Source organism: Pipra filicauda, unplaced genomic scaffold, assembly GCF_003945595.2.
Source record: "Pipra filicauda isolate LSUMZ 115617 unplaced genomic scaffold, ASM394559v2 scaffold284_size963001_pilon, whole genome shotgun sequence".
In the NCBI taxonomy this organism is placed as follows: Eukaryota; Metazoa; Chordata; class Aves; order Passeriformes; family Pipridae; genus Pipra; species Pipra filicauda.
Window position 1 is genome coordinate 748,648 of NW_024104403.1, and position 27,575 is coordinate 776,222.

General features: G+C 33.9%; 1 protein-coding gene across 5 annotated transcripts in view; it reads right to left on the reverse strand.

Annotated features, from left to right (window-relative positions):
* LOC113989701 (dystrophin) overlaps positions 1–27,575 on the reverse strand; it is a 553,659-nt gene that overhangs the window by 369,173 nt on the left and 156,911 nt on the right. For all 5 annotated transcript variants that reach the window (XM_027724535.2, XM_027724552.2, XM_027724569.2 and 2 more), the window contains exons 3-5: positions 22,767–22,914; positions 20,594–20,743; positions 8,087–8,251 (exon numbers count right to left, since the gene is read on the reverse strand). In XM_027724535.2, the coding sequence (XP_027580336.1) occupies positions 8,087–8,251; positions 20,594–20,743; positions 22,767–22,914 (463 nt within the window). The remainder of the gene's footprint in view (positions 1–8,086; positions 8,252–20,593; positions 20,744–22,766; positions 22,915–27,575) is intronic.

Sequence of the window (27,575 nt, forward strand, 5' to 3'; positions counted from 1 at the left end):
ATCTTACTAGGCAATATACTTTCTTTTCTTTACATATTTGGGTTTCTAAAAATAATTTTAGTTAATAGTATCTTGTTGACTACATCACAACACAATGAAACAGCCTTACTATGTGCAGATGCACAAAAGTACATATTAGAAAGAAATTATTCTTTTTCAAGTGTAAAAAAAGCCTTCAGCTCCCACTTAAGGTGTTTTTCTAAAGCCTTAGCACACTGCAAATGTTACATGGACTACATTTAAAAAGTGCAATCTGACTGTAGCAGATTGTAGAATGTTAATTTTATCTTAGTCACAGTTGCAGTAGGTTGTGATAGGAAAGCTTTAACTTTTGGTCTGTCTTATTCAGTCATTTTGATTTTCATATATTTAAGAAAGCCCTATTGTTTTTGTTCTGTTATTCTGAAACCTGATTTTTAAATCTAACTGTTCTTTGAAGCTTTCTAAAGTTCTTCCTGTAAGCAAAATATTTGGGAATCTCTAATCAAAATTATCAATGACTTAGAGTCCTATCATACACAGAATTGGAATCCAACAGGACTATGGGGAAATAAATATTTAGAGGAAAAGAAAACTAGGATAAATCATGAGAAAAAGTTGGTTAGACTTTCCCTAGGTGTTTTCTTAACATGTTAGCTAGTGAAGTATCACTTATTACCCTCCAAAGATTCTCCTTCTTTTTCTTGCAGGTGAAGTAAACAAATCTCAGCAGAACAGTCAGTAGGAGGATATAAAGGTCAGCATTTGCACAACTTCCTTTAGCCACAACTTTGGAGCTCCACAGCTTGTTGATGCCGTAGGCAAAGCTGTTTCAAAGTGTAAAGTATAGGTCTATATCCACATGTTCAGAATAATGTATCCCTAAAAGGTTTAAGTATATTAAATTTGGATGGCTGGATTAGAATAAACACATTTCAGAGTGCTCATGTGTGTCCTTAAATATTCCATTAAGGAGAGAATGCAGAAGCAACTATAACTTCCATTATAGCAACATTTGCCACCTACTTAGACTCTGATTATCTGATTTAGCCAAAAGAAGTTTGTGATTAGATACAACCACATTATTATCAAGACCAGAAAAATAATTGCTTTGACCACTACAATAATTGCTTTTTGAACTAATACTAATTAGATACTCCATATTTGCTTTCTTGTCTGAATTAGAACAACAGTACTGATTGTGAACAAACAGAGTTTAGGAAAGAACTTGATTACTGTCTATTAATGCAGTATTGGACCTCTGTCTAGTTTGGCAAACAAAGCAGTGACAGAAAGATGAAGCTAAAAAAACTCAGTTGACGAAAAATGTGCAGGTTTTTAACTCAACTGCTGAAGTAATTTACCACAAGGTGTGGATGACTGCTCATATGTGGAAATGAAAAAACAGTCTTGGTTGGTTTGGTTTTGTTTGGTTGGTTGGGTTTTTTTTAGTAGCAGTATTTTTGAGAAAAGTGTGATGCAGTTCAAACAGAAAATAATCCAGAAAACATAAAGAATTACTTTATAAAGCAGGTCTGACTGGATGACCAGAGTAGTATCTTCTGACCCTATACTGAACTAACTATACTAATGCTGTGCATATCTCAGAGCAGAGGAATAGTTGTCTGTTCAAACTCAGCTGCAGAGTTGCCGTATATCATGCAATAGGTGGGACTGTTTCTGTATACAGGTTTCATATAAAATTTTAAAAGTTCAGTAGTATTTGTGAGCTTGTTTTAAGGGCTCTTTTTTATGTTAATGTTTTTGACTAAAAGAATACCTGGCAGAATGTTTGTTGATGTCTAAGATAAAAGTGGAGACTATGCTATTCCAAATTTGCACATGTCCACACCTCAGTAACTGCTACACAGCTTGATCTGCTGCTAATCTAGTATCTCCTGCTGTTAGGTAGGTATCCACATCCCCATACATTTCTAGCCCAAAAAACCTGCCAAAGTACCCTGGGAAATATATATCAAAATGTTATGAAACTGCCACAGACTTGAAAGAAGCAAAGCTACCCTCGGAGAGCCCAAAAGACAAGGCAAAAGTAAAGATACTGATGTCTGGATCGGGAACCAGGCAGATCTGAAAAAGCTAAATAAAACTTCCTTATGTCAAAATTCCCTCACTGGGACACAGTATCTCATATCACCCATGTTATCCTGCAGGGCCTCAGCTTTGCACTGAGATGATATGGCTGCATTAACAGTTGAAAAGCTTATACGACTAAGCTTTACTTATATAAATAAAATAGAAAAGGTTTACTTATATGAATAAAGATTGTGACAATACAACCAACAAAACACATTTGAATGCTCAGGAATTAGAAAGTGCACATCTTTAACTGCAGTTTTTTTTCTGACAAAGACAGAAAATCAGCTAAGAAAAATAAAATTGTTCAACATAAACTGAAAGAAGGATCAGGAAAATGGGCTTCACATAGTCAAAGTATTGAGAGAAGTTACTGAAAAAAAGAACCAGCACATAAAAAACAAGCACATAGTAAGAGCTGAACTTCAGCATGTAGGTGCTGAAGGTGTCTCCTGCCATGGCTGTACCCAATGACTATGACTATAACACCCACAGCTTAGACACAAGTGCTGGCAGAAGCTGTATTGTAAACAAAGCTGTACTGTTAAGTACTTCAGTCTTTTTCTAAGCTATAATGTAGGCAACTTTTGTACTATTTTCTTTGCACCATTTTGTAAAATTGGAAATTCATGATGATATCATCTAAATTTGTGAAGTATGAATACTAAATCATGCAAAATAGCTACCAGAATGAGGGTAAATCCAGGTCAAAGAATGAATGCAGACAGTCATACTGTTAAGCTTGGAAAACTAGAGTTGTAAAAGACACAATATGAAATATATTCTAGATGCATGAGAAGCTGGTACACTGCAAATCTGGAAGAGTTCCAGTGTTCACAAGCAGAGGAGTCAAGACACTCTTATAGATGTAGATTTCATAGCTTCTCCATGCATATACATAAGTATTTCACAGGCACAGTCTATAAGATGCTAATATATAAAATGAAAATTATGTCAGTGTGGTACAAAAAATATTCAATACTTAAAAAAACCCTTAAGAACCAACCTAATAGTTTTAATTTTTTAGATTGCAAATCTGCATTTCAATGTAGATTTATTTTGATAGTTTCCTTAACTTTTTAAAAATTCTTTGTTTATAGAAGAGAACTGTAATTAGGAATAATATCACAAGTGAAACAAATACTGGTACAGATGCTTTCTAAATCCTGAGAATGAAGAATCCTTTGTCCACCCTTATTGAGAAATTAGTTATTATGGCCCCAGTGTGATTTTTGATACCACTGGTAAAAATTATCATGCTTAACTGAAGGTCCGGGTTCTAATTGTGCCACTGCAGACTCTACATTACAGTCAAGAAAATTATGAAGACAAATCATATTGGCAAAAAGTATGTTAGGGTTTCCTGAGCCATACTGTAATTATTTGAAGTAGGCATAGAGTTACGATAGCAGAATGAACTTAAAGAAAACAAAAATTTTCGTTCAGAAGGGAGAGTATTTTATAATAAATGCTGTTGCAAACTACAATATGCTTTTTTAGGACTGAATAATTTAAAAAAGTTTGTTTCAACAATTTCATAGTGTTCATATGTTTCTTAACATTTTTGCTGCTTTTTAAACTGATGTATGTACATACTTTAGAAGTTAAGATGCTGCCCAAAGCCTCAAATGACACAAAATGTTCCAGGGATTGTAGGACTATGAAGCGGCCCAGTATGTTCCTTGGTCACCACACGGTCTTTCTCCAAAAGGGGGACCAAGGAACATGCTGGACTTGTCTAATCTCTTTATGTCTGCATCTTCTTCTGTTTCCTAATTGCATTACACTGAATTAGAAAATAGCCTCTCCTATTATGTACTTTTTTACTAAACTTAAGGCACAAGTCTAGGAAACAACTGATATTAAGCATCTGGAACCATTCTGTAGGACTGGAGGAGGTTGATATAATGCTATGTAATTACTCACTTGCAAATACCTCTATAATGAATGGTTAATAAATGAGAGAGAACAGAAAGAGCGCATGATACTGGGCAAGAACATGCATTATGGCATCCTGTGCTAATGGGATTTTGAAATCCAGGATGTAGGTAGGCTGCAGAGCTTTGGTGGGACACAATCACAGTCCTTGGTTGCTCCAATCTGGATTCAGCATTGCAAGGATATGTACGAGGGCAGAGGCATAAGAGACCATTTCTCAGGAACTGAAAAACTGCTAGATTAAAGAATTTAACATTATTAGTGGTCTTGTTACCCCAAAAGCAAGTGCTATCATGTTCATAACCTCATGCTACATGGAAGGTCACAGTCAGCACCCTGGGTTGAGCTCATACAGATCCAGAGACCTCTCTGATCTGAAAGCATGACTAAGTCAAATGACACAGAAAATGAAGTATGCTAGTGACACTGAACCTCTCATTTTCATATAACTTGTTTGCATCCTTCCCTGAATTTTTATGTGGTGCCAAGAGTAATGAACTAAAAAGGGAGAGGACATACAAGTAAAATTCTTCAGCATGACTGCCCACACCATTAAATTGGGAGCATTGCTTCCATCATGGGACAAACTGCACAGTCTGAGGCAGTGACCAGGCATGGACAGGGATTGGCATCAACCACAGAGGCTGCAACAGGCACTTTGGATGCAACTGTCTTCTTCTGAGGGTTAAGACTGTTTCTGAAAGGATGCAAACTGTGCTGCACCAGCTGACCTCTAGGCCTAACAATGGTCCTGAACACTTTTAAAATTGAGACATAGTTTTAAGATCCATAGGAGGGTTTTTAATTGCTCTACCTGTCACCAAGCCCAATCATGTATTGAGTCTTAAACGTCTTACTTTTTGTGAAGTTGTCTGTAACAATATCTAACAATATTGCCTTTGGTTGCACCTTTGTGACTCTCACAGAATAACTTCTGTGCCACCATTAAAGGTTAGTGCTGCTGGTGATTTAATTATTTAAATTTTTTGCTAAGTAAATTTAAGGTACTTCTCATCTATTCTTAATAGCTGATTTTTGCAGAGGTGGGAAAAAAGTACGAGCTTTTAAATTAGTATTAATTCACAGAAACTGAAAGTTAGTGTGAATTATGCATGTGAAATTCACAAATAGTCTCCTCTATATACTTACTATGCAAATATTATAGAGATCAATATTATTTAAAAGTTTAAATCAGATTATCTGATAAGGACCTGCATTTATTATACCCCTTGATTTATGGAGGAAACTGCAATGATAGTTATCAGATTATAGCTGAATGCCAGAAGCAAAAGTTGCTATGGTTTTCAGAGAAATAAATCACTGTATTTTGGAAAATTCTGTCAGAATATCTAATTGATATTTTAGATGCACTTTAGTTTAATTTCAGCTACAACACATTTTTGTAATTGGAATTTCCTAAAGGTAAGAAAAGGCAAGGAACTTGCTTTAAACAGGTATATTACTTTAATATAATATTGCTAAGTAGCTAAAGACACTCTGGGTATCTGTTTAAAACAAAGACATATTTCCATCGTCTTTCTCTTCTACCTATCCAACCCCACGTTTTTCTCGTCATTTATATTCACCTGCTTCTGAGGTCAGAAAATTTTTAACAATCAATATTTTGTGAATTTTAGAAATTAATATCCTTACAATACTTTATATTTATTTACTCCAAATCCTTGCTACTCATGTTAGTTTTGGAACTCTTTTCCCCAAAAAATAACTTTGAAAACAAAAGAGACAGGAGACGACTTAATGGTTGAGGAGGAAGCTGAAGAACATTACCTTGCAGGCTCAGTAAGAGTATGAAGAACATTGACAGAAATTTCACAAAAGACAGTGTCTTAAATGAAATTAAAATTAAAATTTGTAAACCATCATGTAAAATCCTATAACTAAAATAGTCTGAGGACTTATATGAACTTGGTCTTTTTCACTCGAGTGCTATATTTACAAGTTTGATTGTCAGTTTTAAACCTCTTCTTCATACGTTCCAGGTTTTTAGAATACTCAAAAAGATTCTTTGTAAAATTTCTTATCCAGTCTCTTTTCTAAGAAGATTAATAAAATGCTTTTCATTCCACTAGGTGCTCATCGGAATCATTCTTGTTTCTGAGAAAAAGAGTTATGAAATCCTATAGCAGATACTTCAGTGTTCTCTGGATATTGGTGAAGGAATTAAAATTGTTGTAGAATAAATGCTGAATATTTATACAGTATTTGGGAACACCAGAGATTTGTTAAAAACATCCCTTCCATAGGTAGGATGCACATCCTTACTTTTTTAAAGGTGCACATTAGCCATACAGGATGGTAACTTAAGAAGACACAAACATAATCATTTCAACAATAATTCAAGAGGATGTGTATGCAGAGGCTTGACTCAATGTAGGGCAGAATGTTAGCATGGGTCTGAAACACGTGTTTGAATTTGAGTGTAAAACTGAACGTTGTCAAGACTAGGCTGCTTTCCTGAATTATATCTACTAATTTTTAATGTGTTTTGTTATTATTAATGGTCTTAGTCTGCTTATTCTTAACCTGAAGAAGGTTATAAGAATGTAATTTGCCTTCAGAGATAATTAATAAAGAGTGTTTAATGTAACAGATTCTCTCCTTGAAAAAAAACTACATTCTGGGTAAACCATCATTCAACAACATTTTAAAGAAGTCTATATCTTTTAAAAGCAATAAAGATGGATAACATGTAAATAAGAAGCTAACATGCTTTATATGATTACAGGACTGAAAGAGACAAGCAAAATATTTCATAAGCAATATGAAAAGTAATACTGTTATAACTTGTAGAAATTTATCCCTGCTTTAAATTTTATATAAACTTTGAATGTGGAATCATTCTAGAAATAAAGGAAACAGAATAAAAAAATGGATGAATAATCTAAAATTTTTTGTTAAAATACAGAAGATAAGAATATACAATATACAAAATTCCATCAGTCATTCAATACATATGCAGCCATTTGCAAAGAGCTATACTAATTTTATCTTTTAGAAAGAGAATTAATGTAATTGCTGAACTCATTCTGTCAATAGGACTACAACAGGACTTGAGATTCACTATTTTATATAATGTGATTGTATGACTAAGAAGTGTTTGAGCATTAAAACTGTTCCTTAATAGAAAATAAGTTAAAGTGAATTTAATCAACATACTCAGCAAAACCACACATCTTAAGGAGAAGGTATTATTCAATTCATGCAAGAAAATACAAGTTCTGAATATTTACATTTTTTCACTTTTCACTGAAAACTGCAGTATCAAAAACAAAACTCATACAAAACTCAGTGTTTCCTGTTAAATCTTTATCTAGGTGAACAAGATGCTGAGCTACTATAAACTTTAACTTCATAGATTTCAATTATCTATTGTACATTAAATATTTTCCCAGTTTATGTGAAGATAAGATCATACACTTATAGACAAAATGCAAGGCCAAAATGTGTAAGTATATATCCAGCAGGCCAATTGATTCTAACCAGCATTTTTCATCTTTAATTTCTTTGGCCTCACTCAATTCATATACAGGCATCTTTTTTATACTTAAATACATATCAAGGATCAGATTACAAATATTTTTCCCACAATTACTAGACAATCAGCTTTATTGATTCCTGGAGCATTACCTGTGCAGTTAAATATCCTTTCTTGCACTATGAGAACCATGATATGGTCCTAAATATTCTGATTTTCATGTAGTCATATTAGCTTTAATGAAATAGCTTAAATGGTCCAATTGATATTCTGAATTTGAGTTTACCTTGTATTATGATTTGATGCATCAACTTTTGGGTCTATTGTTTCATGTATAATATGGGAAAAATAATAAATTATATCTAGGAACCACTGGTTCTAATCTGCCCTCTCACTAGAAACCATTTAATGAAAAAAAATTTAAGCTTTCCTTAATTCATAAAGCTTTGAACTTCTGGGGACCATTGCTGACTTCTGTCTCAAAGTTACATTGTCAATAAAAGCTAAACAGTTGATGCTGCAACTGAATTTTTGACCACTTGAGATTCCAATGCTTTTATAAAATGGAAGAAAATTTACCTTAATATCAAAGGCTCCTGGCTGACCCTCTCTGTTATAAAGCTCCAGCTGGTTCTTGACAGGCGTGACCCACAATATCACCTGATTCAGTTGTTTATCAAGTTCAACAAAATCCTTTAGCAGAATCTCTATTTCTTTTTGTTTCTCTGGAAGATCTTTGGACACCTGAAAAAATACCAGAAGCCATTGTTTAGGTGGCAAAAAACTGCCAACAACAAACAAAGTACAAAACAATTTAACACTACACACATATATACTCATATAAAATGTTAAAATACAAGTTTTATATACTGATAGAAAGAACAGAAAGAAAAAGCAGATCCACTCAAGAAAAAAAACAAACTCAAAAGAGATTTTTTTTAATCACATTTTAGTATCAGATTTATTCATTTTTTTGGTGAAAAAATTGTTATCTTGGTATCCTAAACCGTTTTAAAGGTCAATTTTTATTTAGGAAAAACAAAGTGAAAATACGAAATTGATCATTTGAATGATATCTAACCTTTCCTCCTCTTTTGAATGTAAATACTTATAAGCATATATTTTCTTATAAGATGTTTAGAGTTGCCAGTCTGGTCCAAATATGCATAAGTAGATGCATAAAATGAAGAAAAATAATGAAGAAATGTATCGTCAATTCTGATCAGGCCACTTGGTTCTCTGATTTGCATTCAAAGCAGTGAGATTTGAATTAACTAAGCACATTCTTCTGTGCCAACAATATTAAAAATTAAGAATCAGTGAATAGCATAGTTCAAATCCAACAGCACTTGGAGTAAATGTAGGAACAGGTTGAAAATAAATAAGCCAAGACAAAGCTCCATGCTGTCCTTCCCAGATTGTTTTCTATAGCTAGAGAGGTGAGGTGTCACAACACTACACAATGGGAAATGTTGCAAAGATATACTAGGGGAGAAACCATCTGTACTTTAAAAACAAAAAATATCACAACAGCAAATATAGGGACTGGGCAGAGATACAAAACAATGGCAGTTCATTAGCAAAATCAGCCAAGAAATATGGCTAGTTTTCCATATCAATGGAAACGTTTTTAAGCACATTTTTAACCAAAGTGACCCTCTTTAAAGTAGCAAAACATGAGGTTTCTGACACACGTGAAAAAATACAAATTCCCTCTAAAGTTAAGCAGCATTAATGGAAGCATTGCCATCATATTGCCCAGCAACAAACGTATTAGTGCTCTGTACTAACCTCTAATTCCTAATGACAAAATTTTTCAGAGGACAATAAATCTTAACTCAGAGTCATGAAAGCAATGAATGTTACTAAAACCAAACAACCACCATCTGAGAGAATGGAAAGAACACAACTGTATTGTGACATGTACATTTCTTTAAAAATTTGCTTTGATAATATTGATTTGTCGGTACCAAAATAACTCCTCTAAATATACTCTGCATGTGATTTATTAGACTGTACTTAAGTGATATTTGTAATTAAAGAAGTCAATTTGCCATATATTACATTATCTCCATTATTCACTATAGCTACCCCATAATATCCTATTTAATAAAAATTGACCCTGCGTAAAATTTCTTTTTCTATCTTCCTAATCTTTTAAATGTAATAAAAACTCTGCTTTTCCAGAATGACCCAAGAAACGAAAGAAAAAAATTAAAAATGCATTCATTTCCCTTATGTAGTAACCAATATTTATGCAGACCTTGGCCTAATTTCATACAAGATTAGTTTCATCTTTCTTACAACTTCTGAATGTTAATTGCCAATGTTTACTAGCTTTAATATTAATGTAAATAATTTCCACAGAAACACAACTGAAAGCAGATAAGTAGTCATAGGCAGATAAAAACCCAAACTGACTTCTGAAGATCTGAAATGAAATCTGAAATTTAAATTAATCTACTTCTAATCAACATTAATCAAGCATTTTGGGTCTATCATAGGACAGAGGAAGAAAAATTCGTAGAGGTTTTGGGGAGTGGGGGGATGAGAGAGAGGTAACCAATTAGATACTAAGGTATATTCGATCTAGAACAGCAGAAGATGAACAATTAGGTTTTGGCAACTGCACTTCAACCTACTCTTTTCAGAACATTTATTTATCCCATGCATAATGAGAGATAAATTGAGATTTAAGTAAATGTAGCCTCTTCTTACATGTTGTCTCCTGCTCTAAAATTATAGCACAAATACAGGATTAAAATATTTTTACTATATTAAAATGAAGAAATCTATGTCCATATGAAGTGTTTCATTACATACAGAAATTTAACTTCATCTAATTTTACCACAGAGACAAAAAGAACAACAGTAAATGAAGAAAGAACTTTCCTCAAACTCAGGTTAGGGCTACAGATAAACATTTAACAAGGCAATACCTTGTAAGATCCAGGTAATGTGTCACATACTATTGTGTGGGAATCAGAGTCTTAGATTCCAGTTATCAGGGATTTCATTTGCTAGCTTGTTGTGGTTTGTTTGGGCTTTTTTTAAACTCTGGCATCAAACTGTCAAGCTGGCTAATCAAATTAGAGCCTGATGAGTTTAAGTTAATTACAAGTCTGCCTATCAAGCCAAGGTACTGTTGCAGACTGTCTCCTGGGAGACAGCTTGTTTCCTGAGCTAATTCTGCCGCTCCCTAGCAGCATAAATTGGGAAAACCTCCATGGAGTAATGGACATGGACATGATGACTGGCTGTTCAGATTTATGCCCTTTCTCTGGCAGAGAAGTACACATGGAGATGGGATCCTCCAGAATCTTCCCTAGTGTTTTAGTCACAGTCCTTCAAGCTTGTTAGTCACGGCTCCAGGAGTTCCACCCCTGAGGTGGGATTATAATGCTGGTGGGCACAACAGCAATTCTACTGCCCATACTGTCCCTGGGCCCTTCAACGAGTTCCTACAAGTTCTCAGAGGCCTCCAGGGATGAATGAGCAGTGACTAGTGTCCCACTTCAATACCCTCTTTCACATTTTTGCTTTGGGCTCTATCCTCCTTTCATTCATTTGTAGTCTCGGGGTAGACACTTTCGTTCCCTTTGGTGTCTTATCTCTTTCCCTCCTATTAACGAAAGACTCCTTTTATTAGGTTTTATCACTGGAGGGCTGATGTCCTTTTCTAAGAGGGAAGACCAGTAGGAACAGCGGCCATAAGGCAACACCTTACAGGAGATGCTTTCCCCTAGATCTGCCTAGAACGGAACACAGGCCTGATGAAGCAGTGTTACAGGCTGGCAAGGAAGGCAGGGTGCAGATGAAAAAAGGAATTTTAAAAATCTGGGTTAGCTCTTTGCATACAAATTAAGTATTTTAAACTTTGCCTTATTCAGTAATAGACAAACATTGAAAACACACCTTATTTTGCAACCAAAGGCACAAAATAAATTTGTAAGTGGAAACAACAGAAGTATGAATTATTTCTTCAAAGAAAACAAATTCCATTTCAACATCAAAGGACTATATAATTTCAGTGATATGTGTTAAAACATTAATCTCAAAGCATGTGATACATCTAAAATTTTGTACTCTAGTTCAAGTGTTAATTAAGTTAATTAATTAGAAGCTGAGTTACATAATAATAGAAAATATTTAAGCTCTAAATGAGGAAACAGCAGAAGAGCTTAATTTTACCAACACTGGTCTTCATAATATTTAATTTTATTCTAATCTTAAACTATCAGAACATTTTTCCACTTATTTAATTTTACGTATTCCAAATTTTGCTCTTTACATTAAAACACACAGAAAAAAACCCCCACACAACAAAATCTCCAGCATAAAAATGATATCTCTCAAAACATAAGAATAGTCTGAAATTTGAATAATTGCATACTTTCAAAGTCTGGATCTTCTTCTCCCTATGAATTCTAAAAGTACTTGATCACTTGCATTGCTTTCATTGTTTCTCTTCCATCTGAACCTGATGTCTTGGATGATGATCCTTCACAAGCAGCCTAAATGATACACTACTATGTTCTTTCCATCCCTACCCCAATCTTATGACTTTGGTGCAAAACCATACGTATGCTCATCTTGACAGTAGAGATATCCTTGATCATTTCACATGCTCCAGTTTTCCACTGCTATTTCCCACTTCAGCTTTGGATAGTTATTTTTCAGTCTGCATATGGTTGTGTTCATGCATTATGGGAAGAATTAGAGATCCACAGATGGAAAAGAATACCAATTCTTATGATAATAGGAGGTATAAAGGGAGGAAGGATTTGTATAAAGTATGTCACCTGATATAAAATCATATTCTGTTTCACTGCTAGGTTTAATTCCTTATGAATATCCAGAAATTAGATTCAATTAAAGGAGTATCAATTAAAATAATGGTTGTAGAGTTACAGCTCAATCATTTCACTCAGGAACAATGCTCAAAATTAAAAAGTTGAAACTTATTAGGCAGAGACAGTAAGTAAAAAAGAACAAACAATAGGGAATAGTTTTGCAGAGAGCAGAAATGTTACTGCAAATGAATGAACTCGATTAATTATACTACTAGTAAGGCATCACTATTTATGAAAGGAAAACCACTTGAATTACTTGTATATATTATATTTCAAGTGGCCAATGCCTGATTTCGAATATATCGCTCCTCTCTCACAAGTCAATGTCAACCTCATTCCCTGTTTACCTGAAATGACGAAAGAGAAAATAATGGTGTTATTACCCAGTTGTTTGGGAATAGAGATGAGGAGATGCATCTCCCCAGCATGTAATTTTTCAAAAAAGAATATGGAGTATTTTCTTAGTGGTGAGTGGAGAGCAAAGAAATCCCAAATTTCCACATTTTAACAGCAGCAAAAATGTGTCAGGTTCTTTTCCCTCAATATTAGATAAAGTGCTCTTTTGCTTGCTGCCTCACTAAACTCTCAATAACAGAGTGGCACTTATAAATGGATCTTACTTTGATGAATCTGATAAGAAATTTAGGTATCTTGATATCCATAACAATATAAACTATAATAAACTGCAATGAATATGAGCAAAAATATGTTATGGGGTATCTTTGAACACTGTTAAAAGCAGTTCTTTTATGCCCCACTTGAGAGGGTCACTCAGATATACAAAGCAGTTCATGAAAGTGGTCTTCCAACATAGGATAACTGATAGGTTTGAAAAATCAGAAGTGCTTGCACAGAGAAAAATTGAAGTATTCTGTATAAAGAAATGAGGAAACTTTCTGCTTAGCCCAGAGCACAACTGGATTGAATGAAGATTTTGATGTTATCTGAGTGAGGACCTGGATAACAAAGAACAACTAAGATAACTAACTAACTAACTAGCTAACTAACTAACATAAACATAACAGCTATTAAATGCAAACTTCAATCCTACTTATTGATAAGTCATAACTGATACTTCTATAGCACTAGTAAGATGATTGCATAAAACAGAAATTCTTACAGCGACTGTTCCAAAAGTTTTATCTGCTCAAAATTACCACTCATATAGCATGTACAAAAGAATGATTTAAAATGGAAGAGCGAAAAGTTAATTTATATGCATCATTTCTTCATGAAAAACAATCAGTGTAAGAAAGAGTTTCATATAAGTTCAGTTTGGGATGCCATTTAGTTAATTAACTAAGCCATTCTCATTAACAAACTCAATATTGACTTTAAAGCAAAATCTATGTAATTTCTTTAAAATTATGAATATTTATGAGCCATAGTGTCTCTGACAAGGTTGGAGTAAAGACTGTATTATTAGAGGAAGGTTAAAGAAGATTATTAAAATACATAGAGAAGATTTTTATTTGCTATGTACCTAGTGTTTTGTGGTTCCTTGCAAGCCTCTCAGGACCTGACCTGTGTTTATTTGGGTTTGGTTTTTTTTTAAAAACATCTTAATGGTGTATTTGTAATATTTTCAAGTTTCATTTTTATTTAAAAAATCTATTTTCCCCCATCAATGCAAAAAAATGAGGCAGTCCACAAAACCAACGCATTAAACAATTTTCTGCCTCATCTGGCTGACTAGCTTTTTAAAAAGCAAACAAAACCTTTCCCCCATCCCAAAGATTTGTTTTGGTTTTCTTCCATGGTAGTATGACTGTGTATATCAGTCTTCTGAATATCTGTATGCTTCTTATATGTAATACTTACAACTAATTTTCATTCACTCTGCTCTCTACTATCCCAGCAATTCTCTTTTGTCAAGGACATTTTTGAGTACAAGACCCTCCACCTTAAATCTCTGCTAAATAATCTGGTCCATGATTTTCTTTTCCTTATGTCTTTTTATTACTCAGTTCCACAAATCCAAAAGCAGCCTCAAAGGTTTTACAGTATAGCTCCTTCAGTGATTTTTAATGAAGGATATTCCAACAGGAAAATTATTTTTAAATAAAAGTACAATTGTTCTTTCCCTGGCTTATGGCAGAAAGTACCATAAATACCCCTCAGGCTACACACAGTCCATGAGGCAATCAAACTCCAGCACTCACCCACAGTACTGGTAGCCTGGTCTGAACAGCTACTTTGAGCCTGTCAGTCAAAGCCTTTTTTTAACATGGAAAACAGAGTCTTATGAATATGTTGGGATCTCACAACATGGCAGGCCACAGTGATATTATCCAGCACAGAACTGGCTGTGCTGGTGCCACGTCCCAGGGAAACACAACAGGGTTAGTTAATGGGGTACGATAAACCCTGTCTGACATACTTAAGAGTAACCTCATTGTTTGGCAAATCAACACTTCTGATCCCTCCATGTGACAGGGTTCCTCCAGTCTGCTGCTCTGTCTCACCATTCTTTTCTGCAGCCCTCCTTTTCCTAAGGTCACTCATTATCCAATTGCTTTACTTATTTTTTTGCTACATAGTAAGTTGGATAATGAATGTATAGCTAAACTGTATTATATCCACAGTAAATAAGCAGGGGTTTATTTTTGCATTATCTTCACACAGTATAGAATAATTATAGTGGGTTGATATTTTATCTACAGTTAAATATTTATAGCATTTCTTACCAACAAATTATTTATTCTGCTAAAAATTAAAGAAAAAAGTAACGTTAGTATTCCAAATGTAGTGAGTGATCTCAACTGCCAAGTACCCAGCTGACATTTCTCACAAGGAACAACTAACAATGAATTTGCTTTTCTTTTTGGGTGTTCTTCAGGAATTACCTGGTTTAGCACATTGGTAAGAAACGTGCTGTTAATAGAAAAGCTGAGAGTGTTGGAGTTACCTTAGTTTAACTGTAGTCAGGCCATTCTCTAGGTAATGATGATTATGAATTTTTGAAAAGGTGTTGTTAAAACTATGAGAAAAATTACAAAAAAAAAAAAGGAGGGGGAAAGGGAAGGGAAAGTTGAAGTTTATTTCAGACTATTTCATTGTTGGGAATTCTAATTACATAGGCATGTTGCTACCTCGACAGGCCTATATAAATGAAGTATAATCTTTATCTTGTGAACAACATTGATTTTTAGGCCCCTATAGTCCTCCTTAAAAGAGATGCATGAAACACTTGACAGACAATGGCAGCATCTGTCTTGGAACTGAAGCTTTAAAAAGCCCAGACGATTGTCATTGATTGGTGTGCAACAGTATGCAAACCATTGTTCATTATACGTGAAATGACTCTCAAATATATAGTTGTCGCAGTGTAGAAAAATGTGTAAGAATTTGCCTAAAATGACTTATTTGATGTCTGGTTATTCAGATACATCAATATTACCCCAATGTAGTAACAAATGTATCAACAGTTAGTACTTCTTGTATTCAAAGTACTTGGCATAACTTCTTAAATATATGATTAATATATTCTGGATTTGTACGGCAAACAACAACAAAAAGTAATTTTAATATGGTTGGTAAGATAGTGTGATATATATAGTGTGCATACATACATCTATTTAATCATGGTTAGTACATACTTTTTTACCCCTGCATGACTGTATTCCTAAATACTTTTCTTTGCTTAAGTTCTTGAATCTTAATTAATGCTAGCTGCTAGCAATAAAAAGAAATTAAGCCTATATATACTTGTTTCTTAGAACTTGTGACATTCTCATGTTTGTCCAGTGAACATTTACATCAAAACACATTTTATCATAGTGAAACCATTTGTTGATATGGCTGATGATAACATGAATGTGGACTACACCTAATTAGCAATCTATGACAGACTGTAACAGGTAATTTAGCATAACAAAAGGTTTTATCATATTTAATGGAATCAGGTCACTCATTAAAAGAAACTAAATTCAGAAAGTATCAACCTTTTGTTCCCCAAAATGCTGGTTATACTATTCTAATTTCAAATTGAAAGAACAGAAATCAAACTATAGCATTCATTTTCCAACATATTTTCCCCTCCACCCCACAGATAAAAGCACTGGCAATTGCAGTAGTTCCAACTACAGGCTAAAACTAAGTTGCACTGACATGCTGGAAATTTTATGTCACTGCAGGTAATCTATGAATAATTTCTACTCAAGGTGAGCTACAATACATGAACTATAACCTTGTAATGACTTTGTCTTTCTGCTCTTTCTGCTCCCATCTGTTTTTCTCTACACTTGATCAACCAAGCTAAGACGACCTATACTTTTTCTGGTTGTACAGAAAATGTTCACAAATTATAGCTGTGTCACTCCACTCTAATTTTTTTCTTGTCCATATAGCACAACAAATTGATTTGCTGTGGCAATAAACAGTGAAATATTCTCTTCAGTGTCTAGTAATTAGAACTAATACTAGCAGACAAATTAAAAGGCAGCAAAACAAAATGTCTCCATCAGGCATTTATGATAACCTTCATAATACATACAGTAGATGTTGTGAAGACTAAGGTGGATAAATGAGGAGAATGCTGATTTTGGCATCCAGCTTACTTTCAGATAATCTAGCTCATCGCTCTTGGCTGACACCAGACCAAGAATAATATTAAAGAGTAATAAACTCCTTCCAGCAAACCTCTGATTCCATGGTTCACTGGTCTCAGACCTAATCTATCAATCCATTTACTGCACAGAAAAAGGTAAGAAACCCATTACAGATCTGTTACATGCCATGGCAGGTGGTATATGACAAGAACTGAATTCATCACAAACTGCAGTGCCTAGTACCCTTTTGTATGCTTTGAAGCACTAGGTGGTTAGCTTACTTGGCTATCACAGTAGAAGATACTTTGAGCTTTGAAAATAAATGAAAAATTCTTGATGTGAAAGCATAAAAATGGTCATAAAATACTTCATTTTTCATAATATTAAGACTTCACAAAGACAGGGCTATTTTAATTTTTACAAGAAATACTGCTTTGGAGAGGGTATAATAAGTAAAACCAGGACAGAATTTAAAAGTCATGCCTTTCAAATGTGGGCTTTAATCTTCATTCTCTGCTTAAACTATATTGTCTTAGGTAACAGCCTATTAGAATCACTATGCAATAAAGTTGTCTAAAGAAAAGTCATGCGAAAATTATTACTATCCAAAGGAAGAAAAACTCTTCATATATCTACTCTCAAGGTCATCAGCACGTGATACAAACACCCAAAAGCAAAGACAATTCTGAAGTAAAAGCAAAAAAGCTACTTTAATGTGACTGCAATTCCTTTCATACTCAATTTCTTTTCTAGGTTATTTCCATTGCTGTAGGGCAACAGTTTCTGTGACTGTAAAGAAGGTTTGAACATGACTTATTTCAAATATGTCACCTTGAAGGTTAAGACTCACAGGTGTTGTCCCCTATTCCCCTGCTTGGCAGATCAAGGCAAAACAAAAATTTGTGATAACTTTGGGAGATATTTGGCTACATTCTCAGCTGGTGTAAATTGTCACTGCTGCTCTGAAGTAAACAGAATTACTCTGGTGTACACCAGATAAGGACCTACCTACATTATTTATGTAACTGCCATGTATGTTTCATATCCTGAAAACAGCATCTTTCTGCAGTATGAGATAATCAGAAATGGTAGAGCATTACATGTTCATTTTTAGCAGAGATGCCAGAAAACTAAACAAACAGTTAGAAACAATAGATTAAAGTATAAGATACACTCTTAAGAGGGGATGGAGAAACAGAAAAGCCCCAGAGAAATCTCTGTGTGATGATGTTTGTCTACTGTGCTTTAAGGAACACAAAAAATATATCCTCATCAAAACAACTGACTACAGAACCAATCTCAGGTGACCTACAAAGTCTGCCTGATATGAAAGTGCCAGACCTGTGAGCTTTGGCTCACAGCAAACATCTTTGGAGGTTTTTTCAGTGCTTACATATCTGTAACTGAAGGAAGACAACATTAAGTTCCTCTGTCAGGCCTGCCGAGTTTCTTTACATGATTTCTAATTTTATTACAGACCCTAGACTTTCAGGTCACAAAGTGAAACAATTAATTGAGGCTTTCTATGCAAATCATGAGTAACAGAAAAAAATAAGCAAATGAAAAAATAATTATTTTTCCCTTAGGTTTCATTGGAAAAATCTTACAGAAACCCAAACTGAGCTTCTGTGTTCTTTTTGTTTTCTACATCTGTCAAGATCACAATAAAAATAGAAAAATGTATGAGAAAGAGAAGACCATCAGAGAATGTGCATGGATTTCAGTCTTGAAATTTTCAATCTCAATTTCTGTTCATTTAAAAAAGCAAGCAAACAAACAAACAAACAAAAAAACAACAACAACAAACCCCAAAACCAAACAAAACCCAAAACCAAAAACCAAACACAGGAAATCACAAACCACTGCATTTTCTCTGATTATTTAGATTCAAAGTGCCAATGAGAACTTAGTTTTATACATCTCCATGGGTAGATAACTGAAATCAAAATGATGTGGTTAAGTAATGATATCAAATGGAAGATTAATTTTCTCGTTTTAGTCTCTTTTATAAGTAAATGAAAGGTTTCAAGTAGTAAATTCAAAGCATAATTATTTTGCCAGACACATTGCTTAGATCTAAGAGACATAAAATTGTAAAAAAATCAGTAAACTGTAACAAATCACTAAACAGTCGTCTTGTCTGCCATATTTCTTCCAAACCTAAATACTTTCAACAACATTCTTTGTTGCACTGACTGTGACAAGTAACCTAAAACATTTTTGCATCAGCAAGCAGAAAATGCAAATGCAAAGTTTTTAGGTAGGTGACTAATCAGTAAAAACCTATATTCAATGACAAATTACAGATTTTCTTATAATGCATTTAGGTAATCTTGCTAAAAGTTTTTTTCTTGAAAAGTAATACTGGCTTTTTATTATCACAGCTTAGATACTAAAATCGTGGTGCCTAATTTCAGCTATGTATACGCTTCCTTCAGTTAGTAAATAACACCATTTTGATCCTGAAGTGTTCTGAATTCTTCTATATATATTGATTTCAGAAACCCATTAGTAAAGAAAGAGACACTTCTGTCCAACCACAGAAATAATGATTTATGTGTCCAACTTGGAGTTTGTGAATGTGATCAATATTTATTATCCACTTTTGCCTGAGCCATTAGCTAATATTCTGAACTTTGCCAGACTGCTTCTGTTAAGAACAAACCAGTAAGAGTACCACATCAAATAAGTTGCTTTTCATTTCGCTGGTCTGTGCTTGAAAATCAACTGCATTTACGGAAATGGTAACAAAAAACCCAGAATGCAGTATTCTTGACCAAAAACTCTAGCTTGTCTTTTCAGTAAAGTACTCAGAGAATTTTTTTTCTCACCTTTTTCCCCAGAGATGAACACAACAAATTACTCTTCTTTTTTCACCCCAGCATCCCGGTAACTTTAACAAATAGATACCACAGGTTAATTTCCCAGATTCTGACTTTGCCATCAGTCTCAACAGAAATCCTTCAGCTGATTCTCCCTTGACCTTTCCCAACCAGGCTAATCCATACCTTGAGTGGTAATCCTCTGGACAAGGCTTTTATCATTTCTGCTACACAAGAGCATTCAATTTATTTACCTCTGTTTACCAGATTTGCTACTCATTTTCACCAGTTTCTACCAAAAAAATATGCTACTTAGCAATAAAACCGAACAAAATCCTCCCTTATTTTTCTCCATGAGTATGGAGATCCCAGAAAGCAAAATAAGTGGTATTTTGCTACACAGAAAACAAAAGTGAATGATCGAGGCTGGAAGAAACAAGGTGGAAGGTGAGACAGAGGGTGCAGCTTCCACCTTGGGATTTGGAACAGAAGAGAATTGGGAAGTGTTTCCATAAAGAAAACCAGAGGCTACTGCCTCTCACACACCTGAGTCACAAAGCCTGGAATATTTGCTGTACCAGCAAAAGCACCAGGCTACAGAAATGATGCTCTGCGTTTTCACCCTGAAGCAGAAGACCTGTAATTTGAATGCAACATCGTCACTTCAGGCACTAATGGTCTTGGTTTGCTATCATTGTTTCTCACAGCAGTGTATTGCATACATTTTTCTTCCTCAGGTTCATTATGCATACAAATGTCTGTTCATACAGAAAAAAATGATACATACCAGAAAATATATAATGCAAATATTCACTGCAGATTAAAATTTTACACCACAGTTATAACAGTAATATGTCTAACCTTTAACAAACGATGGTTAGCCTCCTTCAGTGTACTCTCAAGCTTATGTTTTTTGTCTGGCTTCAGTGATGCACTTCCAAGTGCTATTCCTCTAGTTTCATTTAATCGTTTCAGTATTCCCTTGTGGGGCGGCAGCTCTTCAACTCTTAACTGGAACAGACAAATACAGCAGTTAAGATGAACTGTGGCAGAATTTCCAGCTCTCTTATCTTCACCCTTATCGATTTGTGTATCAGCTGAAGGAATAAACTCAATTCAAGGCAAAATAACTGTTGCTTTCTGAATGTAGAAGGCTAAAAAAAAACCCCAAAAGAGACTGTATTAGTGAATCAAGCCTAAAGAGAGTCCTAAATGCAAAATATAGGTTTCCTCAAGATATTAATCACTATTACATTATAAATTCTACCTCTGAACACTCAATACCTCATGCATATGAATTTTAATAATCTTTTAATATGGTGAGGAGCAAGCATTTTGGAGAACGGTTTTAATATGTTCCATGCTGTGAACAGCCACACAGATGGTATGTGGTGAAAAGCCCTCCAGTCTAACCTCTTAATTAAGATTGTTCATGTATGTTCATTAAAAAAAACTATAAATGAAAGCCAAAGAATGCAAGGCAGCATCTAAATGTTTCAATTCTCCATCATGTGTGTAGTTACTGAAAACTTATATTGTCAAACTAAGTTAACATATCAAGTAAGGTTAAGGTAGCTCATAGACTCTTCTTTGAGGGTTTTGTTCTTTTTTTTTTTTTTTTTTTTTTTTTTTTTTTTTTTGTTTGTTTTTTTTTTTTTTTCTTGTTTGTTTTTTATTATTAACATAGGCAGGTAGGTATGAAATTAGCCAGGCTGCAAGTCAATGAATTGTTATTGGCTGCATTAGGATGTATTCCCTTTTGTGCAGCTCCAGAAGAAGGTGGACTGTAAAAACAAGATACAAATAAGAGATGTTTAACACCTTTAATTTTGGATTATATATCCTTTGGAAATACTATAATTAGGAAATATTTGTGTATATATGAGGAGTGGAGCACCTTCATGGTTCTAAACAATCAATTTAGACCTTAAACCTTTAATCATGTCTGCAAATGATAAGATGCATCTAACACCCCTTGTAAGTATTTCTTTGCCTTGGGTCTAATATCTTTAACAACAGAGACAGAGCCTCACAAATCCTCTGACCAACTCACTGACATCTTATGCTAACCAGTCAGAGAGAAAAATTCAGCACATGGTAAAGTTTCTGTTTCCTCAAATGCTATTTATTCTATTTTGTTTTTATTTAAAAAGAAAATTAAAGATAGAATTTTACTAAAGAATCCTTTGGAATTTTTTTTCATATTTTGTTGAAAGAAGGATAGAACAAGCTGACAAGTTTTCTTCTGATTCCTTAATGCTCTATATATCACTTGCTGAATTTGTTCAGCTTGGATTGACATAAAGCATAACTAAGTCCTTATACTCAAGAGAGAACAGGAAACCTTTAGGCATATGTTCTATAAGTAATATGCAATTTCCAATTACAGTTTAATTTATTATTGTTCAAATTATAAAAGATAGTCATTTTATTGAGCACATTTCAAAAAACTAAACAGAGCAACTTCTGTTGAATACATTTATTAGCAGTATCAAAGTTCCAACTTATTAATGAAAATATTCCAGCCTTTAAAAACAAATATTTAATATTCTGATGGGGGGGTTAAAGCATTTTTAAAAATAAGTCACCTAGATGTTCAGTCTAGAAAATGTTGCAGTAATACTTTAATGAGTTGACATTTATAATTATTCATACAATTCTGGGTCCCCTTATGAAATACTGAATACCATTTAACAAGTCAGAAGTCATAAAACATTAACAAGTCACCTATAGAGAAATGTAGTACATATAAACCAGTCAAGTTCTGAACTAAGAAATGAGGATGAAAAAGATAATGATTAATTGTCTAGTGACAAATATTTTCCTTTTGGTATATTTTCCATAACTTTTCTTGTTTTAATATGATCAGTATATATTTGTTCCTGGGTTTTGAAATTCCACTGCTTTGATTTATCTAAAAATGTTAAATGAATGCTGTATTTGATGGGAGAAACCTTTTCAAAAAATAGCCTTTAATTCTCTTCAATGTAGAATTCATAAAGTAAGAGAACATTAAGAATAAAGCTTACAATACCTTTACTTTACTAAGGCAGTCTCTCAACTGGTCTTCATTCCCTGGTTCAAGGGGAATCCCAATAACACTGTCTGCTTCCTCTAACCATAAAATCAACTTGTTCAAATCCTCTTGAAATTCTGATAAAATATTCTTTTCTTCCTCTAGTCTGTAATAAAAATTTGAAATCAATGTTTCTATAAACTTATTTTTATATTGAAGTGCTTATCCATACTGAAACACGAGGCATAACTAATTCTTATCATTTATATTAATTATTTTTATGTGTGCCATAGATTTCTTCATATCAAAATTATCAGACAAACACTCTTTTGATACGGAAATAAATGTATTTTAAAAGAAAAGCTCAAGGTATCACTTATAACATCACTAAATTCAGCTTCCAAATTACATATGACAGGTAGCAAACAAGCACACCAGAACCTAGAACTGTTAATTATTTAGACTAGAATTTTGTGTGAACTAACAACAGGGAAGTCGAGTGTCAGCAACTAAGGATTCTAACATCAAGTTTTACCAAACTGGATCTGTAACAAATGACACACACTCATTTGAACATATTGAGGTAAAAAATATTTCAGTGACTGTGCCATATAGTTTGCGTAAAGCATTCCAGTCAAGAATTCACAAAAAGTAGGTGAGGTTTGCAGTCCATAATAAAGAATAGGATAGGATTTATGCATGGCACATAACTTCAGATGTCTGTTTTGTCTCAATCTACAACTCATCTGTTCATTTTCTCATCCAAAACATAAACATTGCAGGTGTGTAAAGTCAGGTAGGGTTATTTTCACCATGACTATATAAATATATCGAGATGTGAACTTTTGTGCAAAAGCTTCCAAAGTTATCAAGAGATGCCTGCAAAAAAATTTCAAGAGCAGCAGGGAAGAGCATTGACAGGATGTGAACCCTTTGGGATTTACATTATGAGCGGATCCCATTTGAAGAAAAAATTATGTTTTATATAATATGCTTGTAATTTATCCACCAAACTTATTCACAAAACTGATGTTTCACTAAATATTACCTGTATGAAAAGATCAAATCATTAGCAATTAAATTAAACAATCACTTTTACATAATAATAGAGGTTTTTTGCTATTATTTAGTTAAGATTATTTGAGATCAAAGAAAAAGATGTAAAGCCAGGTTATTGGTTTGGGTTTGTTTTGGGTTTTTTTTTATTGTTATGGTTATTTCCAAGATCCAACTGAGTTTGAGAGGTTAGTCTTACATTATACATAATAAAAGTTGTATTAATATTTAAGAACATAACATGACAGTGAAGAATCAAGGTCGCTATTATTAATATATTATTTCTGAATGCAAAATTATATTAAAGAATAAAAATTATATGAGCTTTCTCTAGTGCCCCATACTTACCATGCTGGTCACTGCCCACAAAACACACTGAGAAGTTACATGGAACAACATCTATTTTGAACTATGCTCTCCTTTCTTTGAATTTTTGGTGTGTTTTTTTTTTTTTCTTTTAATGTCTGTTTTGTTGTGGGTTTTTGGTTTTTTTTTTAGGAAGCTATGTTTTCTGATGGCCAGCTTAAGCAAAGAAGTCTCTTTAGAAAAGATACAGGACTAAGCTTCAGGCAAAATTGAATCGAGAAAAAGTGTCAGTATCACATCATTTAACAAAAAGGTACTGAAAACAGTTGTTGGTTGACACAGTTGCCTGCACACATGCATACACACACACACACAGAGTCTTACAAACAGCTCAGAAACTACAGATTAGGCTTTTATTCAAGCAGAATAAAAATTTAGAATTTCCAACAGTCAGTACCTCTCTTACAGATGTTTGTGCATCCAAATCACCAAAACATTTCACTCTATATTAAAAAAACTTTGTCATTAAAATCTTATATGACTCCTTTTTCCCTCACTGTAATTTCCAGAGAATAAAAGTATTCAAGTGACTATAAGTGTTCTGCATTTGAAACACTTATTTACAAGGAAAGAAAGCTACTTCCTTAATATTTTAAGTAAAAGCATTTGCTTAGGGAGAATACAAAGGAAGAAAAAATAAGAGTTGTTAAAATTCATTTTAAATAACATCATCCAGGTTACAGTGTAAAATGGGAGAAGTCTGATTTGGTCAGCACTGAAAACTGCACTAGCGAAGAGGGGCATAAGCATAAGGCTGAATTAAATTATGTTCTATTTCACAGAAAAATAAACATCTGACCTCACGGTATAAGCAAGAAATTTGTCTAGATTAAGATTAGATTTGAGGAGAGTAAAGAGTTCTGTGCTAGGAATGCTGACTATTAAAAAAAAAACAAACTAGGAGCGTACAACTATTCTTTTACAAAACTTGCAAACTAACAGAACTTTTGCTAGGACTTTACCTGTATTTCATCTTATTAGTGTTTATTATGTTTCCTTAACTAGGCATCTTTGCAAGGTGAGCATCATTATACTAGATGAATAAGTATTCTACAGGGTCTACAGTCCCCCTTCTGAAGTAACAGAGTAAAAACCAAAGTATCAAATACAACACTCCTGAGCAGACCTCACTAGTGAGATGGTACATCGCACAGCCTGGCTGCCCTAAACATGCCACGTCTTCAGGAGAACTAGAAAGTGAAGAAAGGAGAAGCCTCTGCACCAGCCAAGGATCATAAAATTGATTAGAAACAAGGAAAGACTTTTAAAGTCATTGAATCCAACTGTTAACCAAGCACTGCCAAGTCTGTCACCCAACCATTTCCCCAAGCGCCGCATCTACATGTCCTTTAAATTCCTCCAGAGGTGGTGACTCAACCACTTCCATGGACAGCTTTCTGTGAAGACATTTTTCCTAATATTCAATCTAAACATCCCTTGGCACAACTTGAGGCCATTCCCTGTTGTCCTATTGTTTGTTACTGTGGAGAAGAGACTGACACACAGCTCATTATGACCTCCTTTCAGGTAGTTGTAGAGAGTGATAAGATCTTCCCTCAGCCTCCGTTACCAAAGAGAAAAAATCTTTAACACCCAAAAGGCAATATTCATAATTACATTTAGAGCATGAAAATGCTGGATTTAGAAATTAATTAACTGTAATATTATATTTTATTATGATAAGTGATAATTTTTTAAATAAATAAAATTGTTCTATAATATATTTAATATATTAACATATATAAGCTGAAACGTTTGGCCAATTTCTCTCTCAACAGTCTCTCAACACAGTTCTAGATCGAGTTCCTGCTTTAGATCTAGAACAGATTATTTGCTTTTGTTCTTAATACAGTATATTCTAATATTTGCTAGACATATGAGGCCACCAATGTTCTTTTTTTTTTCTAAGCTCATAAACAAGTTACTCTTCCGTAACTGCCTAGAATTAAACAAACACAAGCCACTAGTGCCAAATTGTTCTTTAGAGAAAAAAGGAGATGAGACTTACTGTGAAAATGAAACCCTCCAAAACTATTTATGTCTTTATATATAAAATATAGGTATACCCATAGATGCACACATATACTTACATTTATACAAACAAATACATAAAAAAGTGAACACCATAAATAGCACAAGAATTAACTTTCTTGGTTTTGTTTTAGATTTTCTAACGGAATTCAGAGTGACTGTTTTCAGGGACTGCTGTTTGTCCAGGATTTCTGGAAATGCGACCAGATCAACAAAAAGTCCTGAAGCAGGTGGACTCTAGTATTTCTTGTACTAATATTTCTATGTACTAGTCTCTGAATCTCTTATAAAGTAGTGTTATGCAGCCAGAAATTCTGGACCTTCCTGATGCACAAACTTACCCATTTTGGTTGTACAGGACATGCAGAGAAGAACCAACTTTAAAGCATTGTATTTATTACAGTGTTCTTCACTGAGAAGTGTTTATGTCAAAGAGGTCAAATGCTTGTCTCAAGCCAAAATAGGTTATCTAAAACCAGATAAAATATTTTTTTGTGTGAAACTGAGGCAGATGCTAAAAATAAAGAAAAACTAACTCCCTCTAATCCTAAAAGCAGAACCATAACTTTGAATCTTTCTGAGGTAGTGTCTTTTTCTGCTCCAGCTATGGAAATCTGGGAATCATCATCCAGTGTTACACTGTGAACCACATAATAAAACCTCTGTTCCTCAACCTGGCCAGGCTCCCTGAGACCTAAGCTCTCAGGAACAGCTTCATTTTTTTAATTTCCTCTCACTTCTACTCATTTATAAAGCGCATAGCTCAGTGGAGACATTATGTGATGGTACCCTAAGGATGTATCTGAGAAAGATACAAGTTTAAATACTTTAATTCTGGCACAGAAAAGACATAGTGTTCAGCTCAATACACCCACGAGCAAAATTATTGAGCTGCATAGTATTTTGAATGAGAAATCAAAAAGATTTCTTGTCTCCTAGAAGAGATAGCAATTGGCAAGATTCCTTTTTCATCTTAAGTACATTGTCAGTTTTATCACCCTTATGAATTCAGCTGCAACCCTTGAAACATTTAAACTTTTCCTATCATGAAGGAAGGATTTTTATTTTCTTTTAACTTTGATGACTAATTTAAATGTTGCTCAGTATAATGGGGATGTTTTTAACCTAAGACTTTCCAGGAATTCTTTTAGAGATGTTTCATACATATACATGTATGCACCCCCTCCCCCCACATACATATAATTCATATGTATGTATACACACATGCACAGAAGGTTTCAGAGTTCAGAAACAAAAAGCATTCCATAAAGATCTACTTCTTTATTCTAGTCAGGAACAGTGTATAGTATAGCAATTAAAAGGTCCATTGCAATTAACGAGAAATGCAGGTACACTTTATAATTTACTTTACAA